The 20,581-nt window shown below is 28.0% G+C and overlaps 1 protein-coding gene across 2 annotated transcripts in view; it reads left to right on the top strand.

The window, feature by feature from the left end:
• The first annotated feature begins 453 nt into the window (after positions 1–453).
• Positions 454–20,581, top strand: part of LOC118064393 (circadian regulator timeout) — a 138,781-nt gene continuing 118,653 nt past the window's right edge. For both annotated transcript variants that reach the window (XM_035078946.1, XM_035078947.1), the window contains exons 1-13: positions 454–818; positions 902–1,055; positions 1,142–1,322; positions 1,414–1,545; positions 1,664–1,759; positions 2,037–2,200; positions 2,894–3,011; positions 3,553–3,815; positions 4,165–4,297; positions 4,423–4,577; positions 6,077–6,355; positions 6,488–6,568; positions 12,396–12,493. In XM_035078946.1, coding sequence (XP_034934837.1) covers positions 725–818; positions 902–1,055; positions 1,142–1,322; positions 1,414–1,545; positions 1,664–1,759; positions 2,037–2,200; positions 2,894–3,011; positions 3,553–3,815; positions 4,165–4,297; positions 4,423–4,577; positions 6,077–6,355; positions 6,488–6,568; positions 12,396–12,493 — 1,948 coding nt within the window. In that variant the 5' untranslated portion in view covers positions 454–724. The remainder of the gene's footprint in view (positions 819–901; positions 1,056–1,141; positions 1,323–1,413; positions 1,546–1,663; positions 1,760–2,036; positions 2,201–2,893; positions 3,012–3,552; positions 3,816–4,164; positions 4,298–4,422; positions 4,578–6,076; positions 6,356–6,487; positions 6,569–12,395; positions 12,494–20,581) is intronic.

Genomic DNA, 20,581 nt, shown 5'->3' on the forward strand with positions numbered 1-20,581 from the left:
ATGGTTGTATTAATAATTTTCAATTTTAAATCTTTTTTTAATTCTATTGAAATTTTCCTCAACCTTTGATGTTTTAATAAATAATTAAAGTTCAATTATACCTGGTATAAATTTTAGAGAAGTTTGTAGCAACAATATTTCATAAAAGAATGATTGAATTTATTTTTGTATTTAAATTTGTTTCTTTGTATATTGTTAAATTATTTATGAGAGTAAAATTTTTCTAAAATATGTGGTGTATGTTGTGAATATTCATGATGTAAATCAAAGCTGAGCGTATTTATTAATTCAAATAATATTCATATTACGCGCTTTCAGTTTAGATTTTCATTGTAGCCAATAAGAAGACTGGATCATCATCTAAATGATAGCCAATCCCTTTCACACAACATTTCCCGCGCTGTCTACACCTGTTGCGTCGCCATTTCTATTATAATTTTGTATTCATTCACACGTACCGGTAAATGTGGTGTGTTTTTTTCTCATTTATTTCTGTATTTAAAATACTCTTGATACAATTGTAAGGAAAATATGTAACTGTTAGTTTTCATTCATGTGAAAAAAATATAAGTTGTATGGAATTACCTAAGCTTTGGAAAAATTTAATGTTCTCGTGTAGTGTATACTTAACCTGATTTACTCAATGTATCATGTGTCAATCTTGACATTTGTATGCATTGATTGTTTAATTCAAGTCTAATATTTATCCAATAAAATAAAAAAAATGACAGATTATATTTCTGCGGAACTTGCTGCCACATGTGATGCTTTAGGTTATTTTGATGGGTCAACATATCATTTAGATTCTCATGCACTCAGTGAGTTTTTATGTTTTTATTTCAATTGTAATATACTTAATAATATAATACACATACTTATACGTTTTTTTTTCTTATAACAGATGTGATAAAGGATTTAATAAAGTATCTGAAAAGAGATGATGACACTCACACAGTACGTCGATATCTTGGTCAAACTAAATTGCTCGAAACTGACCTCATTCAAATTTTTATTCAACATCATAAAAATGGTGAATTATGGGATGTTTTGCTGCGGTAAAAAAAAGAAAACATTATTTGGAAAAATTATAAGCTTATGATAAAATACGTAAAAGAATTAATTCTTTTTTTCGATTTATCAGGTTGATCATTAATTTAACAAGCCCAGCATTGATGATCTACAACGAAGAACTACCTACAGAAAAAACCAGCCGTAATCATTATTTACAATTAGTTAGTTATTTACAATGTTACAAAAAAGCTTTTACTGATGAACGTATTTGGGCCGTTGTTAGTGAACGTTTAGGTACAATTTTAAAAATAGTAAGTAAATTTCCGTTTAAAATTTTTAATGTAGACAGAAGAACAATGAATAAAAATTTGTGTCTATACTCATATCTACTTTTTACCACAGGATATCTCAGAAAGAGGTGAAGAAAATGAATTAATCATTGAGAGAATTCTGACGTTAATTAGAAATGCTCTTCAAGTGCCTCCAGATGACAATGAAAAACGAGTTGACAATGATGCTACTGTTCATGATGAAGTACATATCATTTTTTCATTATTAAATTTTTTAATTTTATATGCTTTTTTGATATCTTATGAACAATTTTTGTTTGCTGAAATGAAAATCATATTAAGCTTCTGGAATTTAATTAAAGGTCCTTTTTGCTTTAAATGCATCTGGAATTGTAGACTTGCTTCTCTTCATAGCAAGTAACAGGAGTGAACAGCAGTTCCATATGCAAATAATTGAGGTATGTAATTTTAAAATAACTTATTTTATAGTTAAAAGTTGCAAAAGTTGGAAAAAAATAATAGTATTTTATGTAAAAAATCTACTTTCAATAAAATTCAAATAGATTTATAAATATTAAATTTAGTAGAATATCTAATCGATATTTGTACTTATTTACTTACTTCAAACAATGAACATTCTTTATTTTTTCTATCAGCTTAGGTCGACAAAACTTGTTAGTTATTAACGATAATAGATTATAGTACACTGATTTCTATTTTATTATTGTTGGCAAGATTATAGAATTGATGTTACGTGAACAAAATGCAAGTAAATTGGCTAGCGTTGGACTGCAAAGAACAGCAGCAGAGAAAGAACGTGAAGAAGCAAAATTATTGGCTATCCGGCGAAAAGAAATTACAGAAAAGATGGAAAAAATGAAAAAATATACTGGTTCAAGGTATTTAATATAGATTTTATTTCGTTTAAAATTTTATTTAGTTTGCTTTTATCATATTTTAAACTTATACCAATTTACTCATGATATTTGACATTTCATTTGTGCAAATGTAAATTTTTCCTTAATATTTCTATTGTATTACTATTTTATTTTTATCTTACATTTTTATTTAATTTTTACATGTTAATCTGTATCATACGATATTTGTTTTCTGCTGTGGTAGATCAAAACGAATTTTGCTTTTATATGGTAAAAGAGTATAATACAAAGTTGAAGATGTTACTAAAAGACAGAAGCTTTTTACTGACAGTAATGTACTATAACAGTTGTGTAGGATTGTCGATTTAATGATTATGACCTACTTCTTTCAAATAAAATAGAAACGCTTTGGAAATGAATAGCGAGCTTTTATTTACTTGTTGAGATGAAGCAGGCTACATTTTTATAATGAGCACGTATTCATCTTTGTGCATTATGCGTAAGGCTTTGTAATGTGTGAATGAGACAAATAGTTTTTAATATGAAAGCAGAAAATTTTTTTTTGTAATATTAAGTTTTTGTTGAAATGAGTTGTTAAAAGTCATGACTTTATAATTTTTACTTTTGTGACAACATTTAAAAATTCATGAACTGTAATTACAGTTTTAGTAAACTTTTGTAATATAAAATCGACTAATCATATGATTTTTTCAGACATTCTCGGTTCGGAGGAACTTTTGTGGTACAAAATATGAAAGCCATTGGTGAAAATCAGTTGATCTGTCATAAACCGTTTCAAAAAGTCGAATCTCTGGACTTTTCGCGAGATAAAGTAAGAATCAAATAAATTCGCTTTATTATTTTTCTTTTTTTGACTGATAGGAATAAAAGACAGATATTGTTCTGTATCCTAAATCCTATTTTTTCACTTCTATTAAAATTAATGTGAAATTTACTGAAAAGAAATTTGACTACAGTTTCATTCAATTAGCAGTTGGGTTCTCCAGTAATAGTTTTCATTAGTGAAAAGAGGCCCTAGATACTAATGAAAATACTACTCTTAATTAGAGATATTCCAGGATGTAATTAAACTCAGGCTTGCTTAATGGCTTCGGAAGTAGGTCATCTTTCTGTTTATGTTGCGTATAGCTTAAAGCTATTCATTTTTTTTATCGTTCATTCTGCCTTATTAAGGTTTTTTATTAGGTCTCCAGAAAAATCATCGAGTTTATCTGGTTTCTTTTAATTCATTTTGTATTTGATCATTTTTCTCGTTTCATTGTTCAATATTAATTTTGGTGCTTGTATTAGAATTGATTAGCTACTAAAAATTTAACGTGTCTAATTTATATACAATTTATTATTGTTTTTAGAGTAAAGTGAAAAAACCTAAAAACCGAGTTCTTGTGGAACCGCCATCGGAAGAGAGATTATCAGCTTTGAGTGTACGTTTATTTCTTAAAGAATTTTGTGTGGAATTTCTGATTGGTGCTTATAATCCTGTAATGAGATATACCAAATCTTGTATTATTGGAGAAAGTAATTCATATAAGTCGGATGCAGTTCATTATTTTTGGGCAATGCGTTTCTTTATGGAGTTCAACCGTCATTACAAGTTCCAAGTGAAATACGTGAGGTAGGTGTCACCAACATTCCTCTTCTCTTCTAACAGAAACTAGGAAAGGTCTTGCATGTTCTGAAGAATGCTTTTCGAGTTTTCCAACGAGTTTCTCGTCTCATCCTATTTTCGCTCAACTTTTCTTCCAAGTTTGTTCACTTATTTTGGCGAAGCCTTAAAATCCTTGAATATATTTTCCACATCTTATCAACTTACTTTTTTTCGCCATAGACTTATGTATTCAGTTTATAAGCTTTTTTAAGTATTAAAATTTTATATTCATCTGCAGAATTTTTTTCAATGATTTTTTTTTAATAAATACATGATTAATGTTATTCTAAATATTAACTGTATTGCTTCATTTTAGTGAGACTGTTTCGACAGAAATATTCTATCTTATACAAAGGCAAATCGAGCAATATTATGAAATGGTAATCACAGATAAAAAGAAGTCTTTATTTTGGTCTAGACGTCTTCATGTAGCTTTAAAAGCTTATCAAGTAAGATTGATGTAATAATTCTTATTTTTGATGTATTAATAATTCCAATATGTTAGAAGGCTTTAATTTGTTAATAAAATTCATGGGATTTGAATAATTTAAAAGTTTTTCCTATCATTACACAGGAGCTTCTGTATACTCTTAGTGCCATGGATAAAACAGCAGACAAGGAAGTTCGAGATTCTAGTAAGATTATTAAGAGTAACATATTTTATGTTCCTGAATATCGAGAAACGATACTCTCTCAACTTCTCGGCTACGATGGACTTAAAATGTCACGGTTAGTATCACATTTAACTTTTACCACAATTTTAATACTATTTAACGATCATTGCAGTAATTGTATTCCAGTCATGTACTCATATTCTTTATACACTTTTTGGCTTGTATTTTACAATTGTCGACTTTTCTATTATATCACATTTGATTTGGTTTATTAAAATCGAAATATATATTTTTTAATTGCTGTTTTATATTTTTTCAATGGAAATTTAATCATAAAAAATTAATAATAAAGGATTAATCCATTATAATTTTCTCGTGACAATTTATAATAACTCCTAGTAATTATTAAAGAGAATAATTGTCATCATTTATAATAATGTAAAGTAAATAATTAAGCTGTCAAATTAATTGGGACTTATGAACAAAAGGTGTTTCTCTAACGTTTTCAGATAATATTCATCAGATTTTACAGTGTAATGGGTTAAATAATTAATCGAGTAGTTTTCTGTAATTTATACTTATTTTTCATCAGAATTATTCTCTTCATTTATTCCTCCATTAATTAATTCACAAAAAAAATCTTGAAGTATTTGAAGTTGAAAGTGAAAATAGTTTTTTTTTTCCTGAAAACAATTGTGTTTCTGCTGATCATTGAGGTAGAGACTTCAGATGTACTGGATTACTTTAATCTTTGGTTGAAAACGATTCCTGAAGTGCCTGGAAATGTCGATAAAGAATAGAAGTAAACTCTTTTTTGAAGCTTTATATCTAATCACTATCTCTTAAACTTAGTTGAGGTCAATAACCTCTATCGCACTTGAAGAATAAAAATCAATGAGTAAGAATAGGTACACTGTGTTCAGAGATATTGCATCAAAGTAACTAGCTTCGCTAAATTTGTGTGGTAAAACCTTTATTTGCTGAAAGTTTTATTGATTGGTAATGCATTAGCTGTTAATTAGTCATTGAGATATTAAGAAGAGTTTGTTAATTTTCTGTTATCTTCAAACATATATTTTGACCTGCAATTGCAATTTTTCAGCATTGACTTCATATTACTTCGTTTTTGGTCACATAAAGTTGTATTATATCTTCCTTAACTTGCTTGAATTTTCTTTTTTATTTCTTCCTGACCTTTTTTGTCTGTCGTTACTCAAGGGAATAAACAACGTTTATCGGCATTATTGAGTGGACGAAGGTTCGAAAGTTCGACAGTTTCTCCGCTATTTCATTTGCTTCGATGTCTCATGATTCATGATAAATAATAATTCGTACTATTTCAATTATTTGACATTTTTACAAACATAAATTCTATTTCATTTATGTTTTGCTTGTCTATACGAAATTTATAATCTATAATAATTTTAGAACTACAATAATTTATATTGATTAGAATGAATTATTCAACTAACTATAGAGTTATTTTTTACGATAAATTTAATTTTTGATGTTTAATTTCTGTAGTCATGAAATGTTTTTCATTGAAATTTGAATATTACTTATTTAACAATTTATATTTTTTATGTAATTTGCTTCTTTTCCATTATTATTTAGAATTTACTTGGTGGATCTACTAACAACAGTGCACATTTTTCTCAAGATGTTAGAGCAATTTTGTGCTCAAGGACGAAACATTGTTGTTGCAAAGAAGAAAGCTCGGCGACGTAAAAATGTCAAGAGAAACTTAAAAGGAAAGATACAACGACCTGTAAAGAGTTTAAACGAGCGTTGGGATGAAACTAGTCCAGAACTGTCCGCTGTAATGCAGGAGGGAACAATACCAACTGTTATTCCGTTTGATGCTGCCTCTGATATACCAATTGATGATCAAAAGTAAGTTTTAATGTAATTTTATTTTAACATCAATTAAATGATTTTTTTATTATTTTATATAAATTATGATAATAAAATCTGTCACAATTTGTATTGATTTTACGTTAATTTTAATAAAAAAATTTTTTTAAGAGGAGATGCCATGAAGAAGATTCAAACACTATTGAGGAGAAAAGAATTCGAAGAAGCAGTGGGGCTTTTACGAGCTGCAAGGTAAGAATTTTTGGTTCGCTATTTTCAGAGCTACGTTTTTTCTATCTTATCTCAAGCATCATAGCTTCTTACGACCTTAGCTATAGCTTTTTTCTTCATATTGCTTACTTAGCAGTTGATGGCTAAATGTAAAGTTTCTTTTCGATATACATATAATATGTAAAATATAGGAAAATTTTTTTATCTTTATTGTACTTTTTTTGGGTTACATTGAAAGCACTATACAGTTCATCCTGCTTGGTGAAGTGCTTCTGAGAGCGAACTTCCGACTTTGCGGAAGGTGGAACCAAAATCATTGTTTCGACAAACAAAAGGCTACTATGTAATGGAGGCAAAAAAGTGAACTGAATCTAGGATTTACTATCGTATACTCAGTGAATTTTTTACTCTGACACGTGTATGGTTCTGTCTAGCGAGAAATTTCATTTCCTTGTTTCGTTCTACTACTGAGATGTAAGAGCTTCGTTAAAAAGCTTTTCTTCTTTGTTCTTGTCGACTTCACTTTCTTCAACCCAATTCGTTTCAGTATCTCTTGCTACTTTATTGCACGCCCGTTAACCGTAACTTTAGAACATAAAGTTTCGTCCATCAAATACGTTTTAACCTGAATTACACGCGATGTTTTTACACTGATTCTTGATAACTTTTGCAGCTGTGGTCTTTTTATTTAACAATCCAATTACTAATTAAATAATCGTCGGCACGAGTATGTTGCACTATCTAACTTTTGTAGTAATGGAAAAAAATTGAAAAACGTTCTATTGTTAGTTTTTCGTAAACCTTTTAAAATAAGTAATTTCTAGATATCATTTTTATAGAACACAATGAAAGTTGAAAAGTGAAAAAATTTTCAAATAAAATTGATTAATTAAAAAAGAATAATCTATTCTGAGAAGTTTTCAGATGTTTTTTGGATTTTTTATGTGAATAATTTATTTTTTCAATTATTCTACTGAAAATTTTTCAAAAATACTGCTTTAATTATATATCAATTCATATCTTTGTTTACTACGTGATTTCAGTAATAATGAACAGGCGTAGAAAAAATCTCATTAGATTGTTCTATAATTAAATTTTTATGTCCAAATTTAGTTTGATTAAAAAACGTTTTATTTATCGTTAGATCAAATATTTATTAAATAAAAATCAGTAATCAAATTTCTATTTTTTTGTTTTAAGTATTAAATATCAATTTAAAAATTTTTGTAGATGCAAGTACTCGGGAAAAAAGGATCATATATGATCACGTATGATTATGTCTGACGATGTGCTGGACCAAACATATACCTGATCACATCTGGCATCATACATATCCTCTTTATGAATTGACATGGACATATAAAGTTAGTCAATAATTGAAATATAAAAAAAAATGGAGTAATTGATTTGCTATTGATTAAAGAGGTCAAATTATCATCTATTCATTGGTAGGCGTTTAGTGTGCGCAATATTTTCTAGTCAATGAATGATAGTGAGTGATCATTCATAAACAATTGATATAAAAAATTGAACATTATCATTCATAATTTTGTGTATGATCAAACAGGATAATTCACATTAACTTTTTTTCTTAGTAATTACTTTAAAAATAATTACTTGCCATTAAAATTAACTTCCCATTAGGAAGTTATTGTAATAAGGTTGATTTGTAAAATTCGTAATTTTCTAATATCTTTGCGTTTTGACGCATTTAAAAGCATATTAAAAGATTTAAAAATGGATGTATGTACGTACATATGTGCGTGCGTATGTCAGGTTTGTTTGCGTTGTCAATATCTCGAGAACCACTGAAGATATCGACTTCGGGTAAATATAATGATAATATAATGAATAAGATCTAAAAAAAGTTTGAACAAATTCGGTCTAGTCGTTTTTTTTTATTACAAAAAAAGTGTAAAAAAAGTTAAGGACATTTGGAATAGATTGTACTTATTAGATGATTAACGTTATTGACAACTGAGGTCAATACAATATGGTTGTTAATGATGCCACATGACTCTTCATAATTATGTATTTTTTATAACAATTTTAATGAGTTATAAACAACAAAAATCAGAAGATGACAAAATTACGGATTTTTATTAATGGGAAGTTTGTCGTCAGGGCACAAATTGAACTGAGATCCATATTTTATTTTTATGTTATAATATAAGATCAGCTTTGTGAACTATAAAAGTATATGGAAGTCTCGTGATGAAAGAATAGCTATATAGAGTTTTTATGAAGGATTTTCTTATGATTTTAAAATAATCTTCTCACGATTTCGTCCTCGATTAATAACACATTGTTGATACGAAGAGTAGAGATTTTTTTTTATTATGATAGTAAAAGTTGTATGGCTGCATCTTAACTGTTTCCAAACTTCTACGATAAAAGCGTCCAGGAAGTGATAGAAGTGCGAAAGCAACTGCATCGATCCAAACGCAAACTGTCAACAACTCAGACAATACTTTTACCAATGCTAAAGTGAAACACTTGAAAACTTTCAAGAGTCGTCTGAGGTACCAATACACTAGCTCAAGAATTTGTATATACTTATTCGCAATGCTCGTACTCTCAGCAGTTTTGTCTAAATCTTAAAATCTCGTTTAATTACTTTACAACTGAAACATAGTCGAGTTATAAATTATAAATACATAACGATGCTACGAGAGATTTTGAAACAGTAATTGTCGTGAATCGTTTATTATTGTTTTATTCTATGTAATTTAATCAATTTATTATTTAAACTTTTAATAATTTCCTTAGAGAATCTAATTTGCATAAAAATATTTAAACTGGCACATAAGTGAATAAAGTCCTATTCGACGAGAATTGCCTTAAAGAAGTTTAAAAAGAAAAAATTCCTTTTATCAAAAAAATTTACGTTAGTGATTTCTTTAATACAACGGTTCTTTTCACTTTTTTCGCAAGCTTCCCTCGACATTTCAGTCATTGGAAGTAGTCTTTTCGATCCGAAATTGGTTCAATAATGCAACCTATTGGCAGGATCGGTCTTTGCAAGACCCTCTTCACGTTTCATTACTGCAACCCTCTGCTAGTTTGAACTTACAGTCTGAAGAGAAAAGGGAATGATGCTCTTCATGCTTTCCTCGTTCCATTATGGTACTGTCGGAGTGTGGACAATGGAAATCCAAAGGATGGTTATATACCATCTCTTGCATACAACGAGTCGAATGGGTCGAGGTAGCAGTTTGCCACGACGTCTGTCGCATACCTTTGAGTTTGTTCTTCAATCCTTTCATCCTTACTGCTCCTTATTTCTCTTCTCAGTGAAACGATATTATTAATAACACATTTATGCTAATACTACTGGTATTAAGGCAAACAATGTAGTAGTATATTCCTTATGGTGGATTCATGTGTAAAGGAAACCCTCCCGTGATCCGTTCTTCGTTTGCCAAGCAAATACTCTCTCGTTCTACTCAGACTAAGTATAATCTTCAGCTTACCATTGCTTGTAATATTCACAACTGTTGCCACGTACTATTGAATATTTGCTGGATGAACAGTGTATGTTCGCATTTGTCAGTAAATTTAGATCTTTCAAGTGAAGTTAATTGTTTCATTCATTCAATCATACTTCTGCTAATTATGTCAGTATAAAGAATAAAATTATAATAGAAATTGAAATGTAAATTTAATTTGGTATGATTCTAATTGGTAACCCTTGCATGAAGAATTATTTACGAATTTTTTAAAAATTTCTATAAATTAAAAAATTCTTATGCTTCTATGAGTTGAAATGTATTTCGAAGATTTTCTTTCAAACATAGTAAGAATGTTAATATGAAATTCTTATTAATAAAGATTATTGATTTTTTCAATAAATTTAGATAGGAGATTTGTAAACTTATCTTTTCACTTGTAAAATATTTTTGTGATAATTTTTGTAGACTCACCCTTTCATGTAAGAAAGTACGTTTAGTTTATGTGTAGACCAAGGTTGGCTTACCAGTGGCTAACAGTAGATAACTCTGGGACAGAGTTGAATTATAATTCTGGGCCAGATATGGTTTAAGTGTCAAATGATAACATTGGCCCGGGCTCGGAATATAACCTTGGTCCAACAATGAAATTACAAATCTGTGCCAGAGTTGAATTACAATTTAAAATCTTGATAACAACACGTGACAAAAAAATATATAGTAAATTCAAGTCAATTCTAAGCAATAATAATTTATTATAATTGTTTCAAACATTATTTACTTTGAATTGAAATATAAAAAAAAAGTATTTGATCAGTGTAAGTTGATTTAAATGTGGTTCAAGATCAATCAACCAAGGGTAATGTAACCAATTTTCGTACAGACTTGGTATAGAGAAAACTGTCCTTACTTGATAGATCAATTGTATGACTAACTTGGTCCAACCTTGAATGAACTCCATTCAGCCAAAGTTTGGCAACCAAACGTTAGGCTAAAGGTCACTTGATTGTTCATCCTGGCAATTCTTACATTGGCTTTGCTGATTTATAAATGTTTGAAGCGAATAACTCACTTTGGACTTTGAACTTTTGTAACTTTGAAAAACATAAACGCTCAGCGATTGTCTAAGAATCAGTTTAAAGCTATAAGTATTTTCTTCATAAGATTTTTACTAGGTTTTATTGAAAAATCATAAGACTTTCAGTTTTTCAAGCTTTCTCTTACAAACACTGGTATATTATGAAACTGACAAGCAGAGATATATCTGCAAGATAAATGACAAATCATTCCTATTCTTTTTTATTTATATTAAGATAATCTAAAATATATTTTTCCTAAGTAGAAAGTTTTCTGTATCTTGTAATTTTCGTAATATCTCAAAATGAACATCCAGATATTTTTCACTGATAGAGAAGTGAATATTAATCCGCTTAAGGTATTACTTAGATTTATATAAAAAAATAAATTGCATCTAATTAAAAAGTAAACACTTAGGATTAAGGAATGAAGAATTATTTACAAGTCATATTTAATCTATAATTAATTATATTCTTACTTTTCATTTAAAAAAAGCTATAAAAAGAAGTCTATCGTACATCATAATGATAAAGTCGAAAGACATTCTGAGAGGAAAGATAAGGAAAAAGGAAGTTGAAAAGAGCTTCATTGTCACAGGACTTAAAATAACGAGAATAACGTAGCTCTGGATCTCTATTCATGTCGTCTTGCTATATATTCAGATCAAGCTGTTTTTCACTTGCTATTTAACTAGAGTTTGCTATGTTCTGGACAATGTTTCTGTGCTTATTGAATTGGCCAAGATGTGTCAAACGTTTTACATTCACTAAAACTTTTTCAAAGAATATTGACTTTACTTTCATAAAAATTAAATTGTACTTTTATTTGACCTGTATATCTTTTTATAAAACGTATTGAAGTTCAATACTGAAAATTCAATGAATAAAATTGAATAATTTTTTTACCATCCTAATTCTTCTAAAGCTACACTGAAATATTTATTAACTCAATTTTCCTTGTAATTAAGGAATTGTCTCAAGTAAAAGTGTAGAAAATTAAAAGTAAGTTCTATGCAATTAGACAATTAACTTATAAAAATAAGTTAATTTTAGACATTGCATAGTTTGATAATATTTCTAGACTAGAAATAAAGGAGAATATTCTTCAGGAGAAATTTGTAAGTTTAATCATTTGAATTTAAATTGAATATTTATGATTCAAGATCAACTTTTGTTGAAATCTTTAAATTATTATCTTAGTACTTATAATAAAGAATGAATTTTGATAATAAATTTTCTAAAGTGTTAAGTATACTTACATATTTTATTATATAAAAATTTGGAAAAATTGTTACATGAACTCATAAGTATTTGTTTTTTTAGAGAGGTGTGGCCAGAGAATGATTGTTTTGGTCGAAAAGATATACCTGTCGAAGAGGAATTTCTCGCCCTCCAGGAAATATTCTTCACTGATCTAGGTGGTAAGTCTCTTTGATTTATATTTAGTTTTATTATGTTTTTAATTAACCAACGAACACTTGAGTTTGTAGTAAATATTAACCACCATCAATACTTGAACTTTAGCAAATTGAGTTAAATATTAAAAAACTTAGGCTAGAGTAAATAGTTGAGGAACGATCTATTGACTATCCTCCTTAGTTTTTAGTTTCTAAGGGAGAAGAAAGTTTGTTTGCACTTGTAGAACAGGGGAGATCGTTAGTACCTCTTAGCATCGGTTAACGACTGCGTCTAAGTGGTTGAGTTGAGTTTATTGGATATTTTTTATGTTCTCGTAAAGTCATAATAGATGAACAGAATATTAAAAGACTATTTTAAGTTTTAAATAAATATAAAAGATGAAAAATTATGAATTAACGTAAAATATCTTAGTTATGTCAAGTATTACAAATGCACGAGAAATTGATTTGAAATAGAAATAGCTGAGAGATATCATTAATGTTGAAATTATTATCAACGCAGCTGTCGAATTCTACAGTAAATTCAAGTTTTAGTAAAGTTGTTAGGAAACAGTTGCAATGAATTTGAATAGAACATTAATTTTAGATGAGTTAAGTCAATTTCTGAATTCATATGGATGTATATAGGACAAAGTCCCATTCTCTATATTCTTTATTAATGTATACATATTACAATGGTTCATGATAAAGAGATCGTTTTTCAATTGGTAAATTGACATAAACGGCTGTCTATCATTAACTTCTTAAATTGAAGTTATATTATTATTATTATTTTATTGTGGTGACTGCAACCAGAGGTGTGCAGCCAGCCATTGCCCGAAGGCCTTCAGCTTCTTGAAATTATATAAATCAGTTTTGTTCAGTATATTTATGATTGATTGAATATTATTTTGCTGTAATTAGAATTTAAGAAATGGAAATTGAAATATTTTCTTAATTAAAGCTCTATTAATAAAAATGGAGAAGAAATAAAAATTAATTTTTTTTTATAAGAAGTAAGTAAAAAATATTTATAAAGACATGATTTCATTCTCAGTAAGTTTAGACGGGAAGGTAGTTGGGTGTAATAATTGTAACATATATCATGACACAAAATTTAATTAAACGCCTTCCTCCTGACGGTATTCACTTTGCGCTTCTAATTTATGTATGAATAACTGCCCTGTTTATCCATCGTGTTTTCCATCAACCTTAGTAACTTTAAATTCTGTTGTACAATTCCACTTTATTTTCACTTTAAATATTTATTTTATTTTTCGGTTATTTATACGGTACATATATGTACCCTAAATATTTATATTTACAAATATAGAAAATGACTATTGAATAAATACAAAAATCCCTTTATTTTATTTGAAATTAATTTTAAATTTTTTATAGATGAAAAATTGAAATATCTTTTTGAAGGAACTTTTTTCCATATATTATAAATGCATTTTTAAAAATTATTACGTCTTTTTTATTCTCTTATAAATCATCATAATTTAGCTTAGTAAAAAAATTTCACATAATTCTTTCTGTTAAATAATAAATTTAAATCCTAGTGATGACGTTTTGGGTCGCAGGTGCGTGTAACGAATACTAGTATCTAGAATTCATTTTACGAATCTGTAGTGTTCCAGGCGTTTTACTGTAAAGAGAACGCTAGTACAGGAGTAAAAGGGAGAGAAAGCGAGACAGGCGGAAATGCAAGGCAATTTAATTAAAGACCACTGGAACCATACACCCATGCTCTCTGAAACATGAAATATACGTTCTGTCTAGGCGGATTAGGTAGAAAAATTCAACTTGTTGCGTTTTAAGCCGATTCCTGTGACGCATTGATTGACATTAATTGCGTGGTCCGTCGCGACACCATCACTCCCTCGTATTTCTACCCTTTCTCGTCATACGCTGTGTCACGTATATGCCGCTACATATTCGATGTGCATGCCAGACAAACCAACCAATGCCCACTATGATTTTGTCACAAGCCCCACATTAATTGAGCGACGACATGAAGAATCCCAATGCAAAGCTTGACGAGAATATTTAACATTGACACTTCATATTCAACTTACTCTTGTGTTCGATTGCTCATTTTAGTCATTCGAATTTTCATATTTTAGAATTATATTACAAAATAAATTGAGAAGAAGATAGGATAACAGTTTATGAAATTTTTTAACAAGTTCGTTGTTTAAATATAGTGGAAAAAATTTTGTTATTTAATTTAAATTATATTTAATTATTTTTACACTATCAAAGTGCATTGAGTGTATAGTTTTTTGATTTTTTGATGAAATAATATTTTTCCATTCATAGAGTTCTGTACGATATATGCATAATAAAGAGCTAATTAAGTGTTTGTTAAATTCAACTCAGTGTTTTTTTTTTTATCAAAAATTATTATTTACTAAAAGCCTTGGAAATTAAAAAAAATTAATTTGGACTTCTAAATGGAAAGTTATTAGTGTGGACAGATAATCGCACCCAGATCTACTTTGTAATTTAGCAATTATTCTACTGGATATTTTGATTAATTATAATCCTTCATTTTATTTATTTTATGAGACTGACAATTCAGTTGCGTTCATGTGAGGTTTATTCTATCAATGGAAAATAAAATAATAAATAGTAACACTAAATTTGATTGATAACACAGCACTTCTAAATTCTAATTTAGACTTAGAAAGATCATCCATAATTACAGTTGTGTGAGTATTAATTCAGCTGTCAATCGCCAGATAATTATGATCCTGGATTTATATAAAACCGCACAGCATCCTTAAGTTGTCAGGTTAAATTTACTCAACCCATCAGAGTGAAACTTGCCTATGTTTTTGAGTCAAACTATTTGTTATGCAATGAAAAATTGATTGCTATCAATTTAGACATTTTCGAGTTATATGCACACGAATAGACAGATAAGTAGACATCTTTTAAAGAAATTATTATTTTGAGTCCTACTTTGTTTCGAATATTCTCTTAGCAGAATTATTCTTTTTTGACAAATTCCAGTTTATAAAAATAACGTATATATGATTTTTAAAATTTTTAATGAACGAGTCCTGGCTGGATACTGACTCCATTTGATGGTCAATACTAGCCCAATTATGACTCCGTTTTATTTTCGGACAGGCATTTTTTATGATTTTGAATATTTTTTTACTAAAAAAATACATTGAATATCAGTTTGAAGTAATAGTGCATAAGCGGAATTTCACTTCAATTTCAGTATGTATTGTTTTAGTTAATTGAATCAGTTTTGCTATTTGTAAAGAGTAAATTTACGATAGAGGAAAATATGTTAAGTAACTATTTATGAAATAATAAAAAATTATTTAAAGCAAAAGCATTTACTTGAACTAGTGTGTTATCATCAGATTTATGTATGTGTGCAGAATTTTAATCTGCTTAGATAAAAGTTCATTCCCAATTGACTTGTAAGGTTTTCAACAAACAGACAACAAAATAAGCTAAATAATAGCTTACAAAAAACTGTTACAGGAGAAAGGATTGTTAAGGGAAAGTAGGATTACAGTCTAGTCTTTAATATGGTCCATTCGTTTATTATTTTACGATTAAGCTGCGTTTTTCACTGACTAAACCACCAATATATTGAAAAATAACTTTTTGGCAATAAACAACAACTTCCAGAAGTAATGGTTGGTAATAATTTAACAGAATGAAATGTGATTGAGTAAAAACAAAAATCAATCCATAATCTTACTTTTGCCTCTATTAACAGAATATATTCAGTTGTTAGAAGAATTGTCGCAGCTTCTTATTGGTAGCAATTGATATAAGTATTTTTACAATTTTTTTTTCCTGTAAAGAAAAATAAAAATATTTTTATTTATCAAAAAAATAAGTCCGTAATAAATTTAATTGTTATTTTATCTGAATGATCTCTTTATTGTATGATTATCAAAAATGTATAAATTTTGATATTTATTTGATATAATGATTTAACTTTTATTCATACTATCGGTTTTCATTAAGAAGCTTTCTACAAACGATCAAATATAAAATTAGTGGTTCTACATACACTTTTATAACACAATGAATTGCCAAGATAAACGATGTTAAGAACGCCTTTTACATAAATTTCCTATGTCATTTATGCTTCGTGAAAATTACATGAAGCAAAGATGAAACGGAAGTAGGACGACCTGACATGTGAGGTTGGGCACTTCTCGTAAACTTTAATCCACGTAACATAATAGCTGTTTTACATCCTTTCCACCTATCTATTTCTCAGTGGCCTGTTTTACTTTCAACCAAGTTCTTTTTTACTTTTATATTCCTCTATTCTTAGTTGTATCTTTAGCGTGGCAATTTAGAACCCATTTTAGAGGAAATGTCTCTTTTACGCCTTGTTGTTGGATTGCAGCAACTTGTAATATCAACGAAATAGTACTCTGCAACAGAGTCGTTAAATATTTATTTGGAGGTGAAATAGCAAATATTAAAGATTTGCAATAAATTCCTTTGACTTGTTAATCAAAGAAATATAACATGTTTTAAGCTTGCCAATAAAACTTGATACAAGCTTTATTGAGAAACTAACTCGTATAAAAAGGAAATATATTTTATTGGTAAAAAGATATACTGCAGATATTTTTTTATTAGTTATCTCTTTCTAATACCTACAAGTAGGTATGCAATATTTTATAAATAAATCAATTATTGTTTATTCTACAATTGTTCTTTATTTTTATTAATAAATATGATAAAATAAATAATTTTTTATTATTGAAAAGTTAAATAACATCCTGTCTGATAGATGTAATGTAATTTGAAAATCTATTCTCGAGAATGAATGTTGGCAATTTTTTATCTTGGTATCACTAAGATTCGAATCCTAGATCTTAACTTGAAATAACGTTGAAATTTAGAATGAGGATTCTTCTTCTAACCAATCACACCATATGTCTGCATTCCACATTATCACCTAAGCTTTTTTCTTGTATTTTTCAAACTTCTTTTTCCAATTTTTATAGTGTAATCGTTTTCAAAACCTATCCAATTTACCTATAAAACAAACAGCACGTTGTCAGCTTCTTTCGATCAAACTACTATTTTCGCAAGTAGTCGAATCGTTTTCTTAACTTTATCTGACGAACCAATTTTATATGTGATTTTATTCTTGTCATATGTCAAGGTATAAAATATGTGGTAATTTCATTGAAGTTGTGAGAAAATTATTTTTATATTGATTCAAATTGAAAGTAGTACAATAATTTCTTTAATGATAATTTATTAAACGAAGAAAAATAAAGGTAAAGTAAATGAAATTTTTTTTATTTTCGTGATGTTGAGGATATTTTATTTGAGTAACAAATAAATTTATTGAACTTCAATGACTAGAAATGCATTTTAAAGCTTATTATCTTTGCTTTAAAAATGTTTCATCAGAAATTTTTTATTTTAACTTATCATATCATAAATGGAAAGAGTGAAAAGGGAGATTTAAATAACTACACTGAGAAAAATTTGTTACCGAAGAATTTTTACTAGGTTGCTCGGTAAATTTTACTACGCGCGCGCATGTGGTACCGCATTACTAGTGTCCCAATAAAATTTACTGGGACGCTCAGTAAAATGTAAAAAAAATTTTTCTCAGTATAGGATGAAATAAATTTGTAGAAATATTATTGATCGATTTATTTACAAAAATAAATTAACGTGTAAAATTTTATTAAAATTAGGTCATATTAAATTTTTGTAGACACATTCTTGTTTTGAAGAAAAGTTGAAAATTGTACGGCCTTGCACTACAGAGACATTCAAATTTTTTGTAAACAAAAATGACATGAATAAACGAAATGATCTAGATCTACATTGCATCTTTGTTAAGTAAACTCAGGTCGTCGTAAAAATTCTGAAACGACTTAGTTGAAGTAAAATATGTCTGTGTGAAATTAAATCACGCTCTCAACGCGATGTCTCTTTCACTTTTCTTTTTCACCTTATTTTCACGAGGAATATAAACGAGAATATATTTCCTGTCACAAAGACATAATATATTTGGAATATGTTTCTATTATTATTGTGTTTATTTTTATTTTTAATATATAAAATAGAAGTTTTGTATAATATTCGAACGGTTAAATAATAAATGAAGTACAATGGATTTTCAAACAGGGATGTTTTTAAGTGAATTCTTCAATATTTCCCGAGGCAGACAGATGTTTTTAAATTTATAAATCGTTACAGAAGCCACGTAAGTGCTTTATTCTAAATAAACTCAAACAACTTTTTATCTTAATAAAATTATGACTAGAGGAAAAGAATTTTATGGAATTACGTAATTCTTTTTTATTAGTAGAAGATATTAGATACTTCATTTTTATTAATTTACTTTTTCTTTTAAATTCATGAAATATTAAAAGTATCATAAAATGTAGCAGATAATTGATTAATTAGAAACTAAACTCTTATCCAATGTTCAACAATAGAAAGTTTATAACGTAATTTATGAAGAATATACATATTCTAAAATATCTTTAGAAAATGTTGTAAATTCTTAGTCTATTTTGTTACGGTAATGGCTTTGTTTACAGCTTCATTGAATTTATTCACAGCCAAACAGTTTAACAAACGCTACTTCAATCATGGATAATATTTAAATGTAAATCTTAATGAAATTTCTACATTGTCGCTAGTCTGAAAAATAATATTATTTCTATCATGCAATGTTAGACATTTTGATGAACTTGAGTATATTAATACAAGCATTTGACTTCCCCTCTCTTTTTCTCTTAACATGTTGTGTAGAAAATCCATAGGGTCTTTCACAGATCTACTAACAACAGTGTTAAAACAATAATGCATTCCTAACTTAGATAGAAATTGAATAACGGTTGTGCTTGAATAATACAGATATGTAAATGGCAAACGGCGGAACATGACAGTCGGAGATTGAGGGAAGTAAAGCTCAGAGGAAGGGAGATTGAACGAGTGTAAAAGCAAGAGAATCAGACAAAGTATACTAACGTAGACAGGATCATTTATATCATATCCAAGTTCTGTTTTGTTTTCTAGAATTTCATATATATGTAGTCAACTGAAATATTCTATTGCACTTTATCTTCCGTTACCAGCACCTTCATTTCAGGATTAATTCAAAGAAAGTTTTATCTATGAGTTTATGATATTCGTGAAAAAAGATTATTAGAATGAATAAAAGAAAATGACTTCAAGATTCCGCAGCGAGTCGTGTTGAAAAAGAGAATTCAAAAATACTTGAAATAAGTTTTTGTATACAAATCTTCTTTTAAAACAAAAAATAATTTTTTTTCGAACTTTGAATATTTTTTTATTTACTGTTTGTGTAAAGTTATTTCCATTGTTACGTTTTGTAACTTTTTCTTAACGAATACATCTTTGAAGTCATTACTGAGAGAATAGTTCATTGAATAAATAAAGAATGAGTTATAGTTAATCAAGGGTGAATTGCATGTTTTTTATATTAAATAATGATGAATTTAATTTGTAATAAATCATTTAAAAAATGAGTTGTAATAATGAATGTTTTTTACAAAAACTGTCTAAAAGAAAATTATTAAATATTCATTGTTTACAGTAGTAAGGATAAGATTGGTGCAAACATGACATTCAGTAATTTCCACTGATTAATTTGTAAAAAGTATTGGACAATTGAAAATTATTTAACTTGTTTTGACAAATGTGACAAATAAGTTCATTATATCAGACTTCCAGTGAGAGACTCAAAAGAATTTATTTCGATCAAGAATAACTTCGGAAAAATGAGAAAAAACGAATCTCTTAGAAAAGTAAGCAACATTCTATACTGTATAGAAGACAAATTTTCACATAACTTCAAAAATACAACAGAAAAATTTCACAAATATTTTCACAAAATTTTTTTCAAAGTTTCAGAAAAATGTTTTTCTACATTCAAACATGAAATATTCCTGACAAATAATTTTGTCATAACTTTTTATTTCACTCATATTTTTATTCCCACAATTCTAGATAGTAAAAATAAAACCTCAATTTATTTGCAAAACACACATTGTAAAATACTAACTACTGCATTCATTTATTAGATAGTATTAATCATGAATTTCGTTCGTTACATAA

Source organism: Chelonus insularis, unplaced genomic scaffold, assembly GCF_013357705.1.
Source record: "Chelonus insularis isolate UGA/USDA-ARS -01 unplaced genomic scaffold, ASM1335770v1 contig_17_pilon, whole genome shotgun sequence".
Lineage (NCBI taxonomy): Eukaryota > Metazoa > Arthropoda > Insecta > Hymenoptera > Braconidae > Chelonus > Chelonus insularis.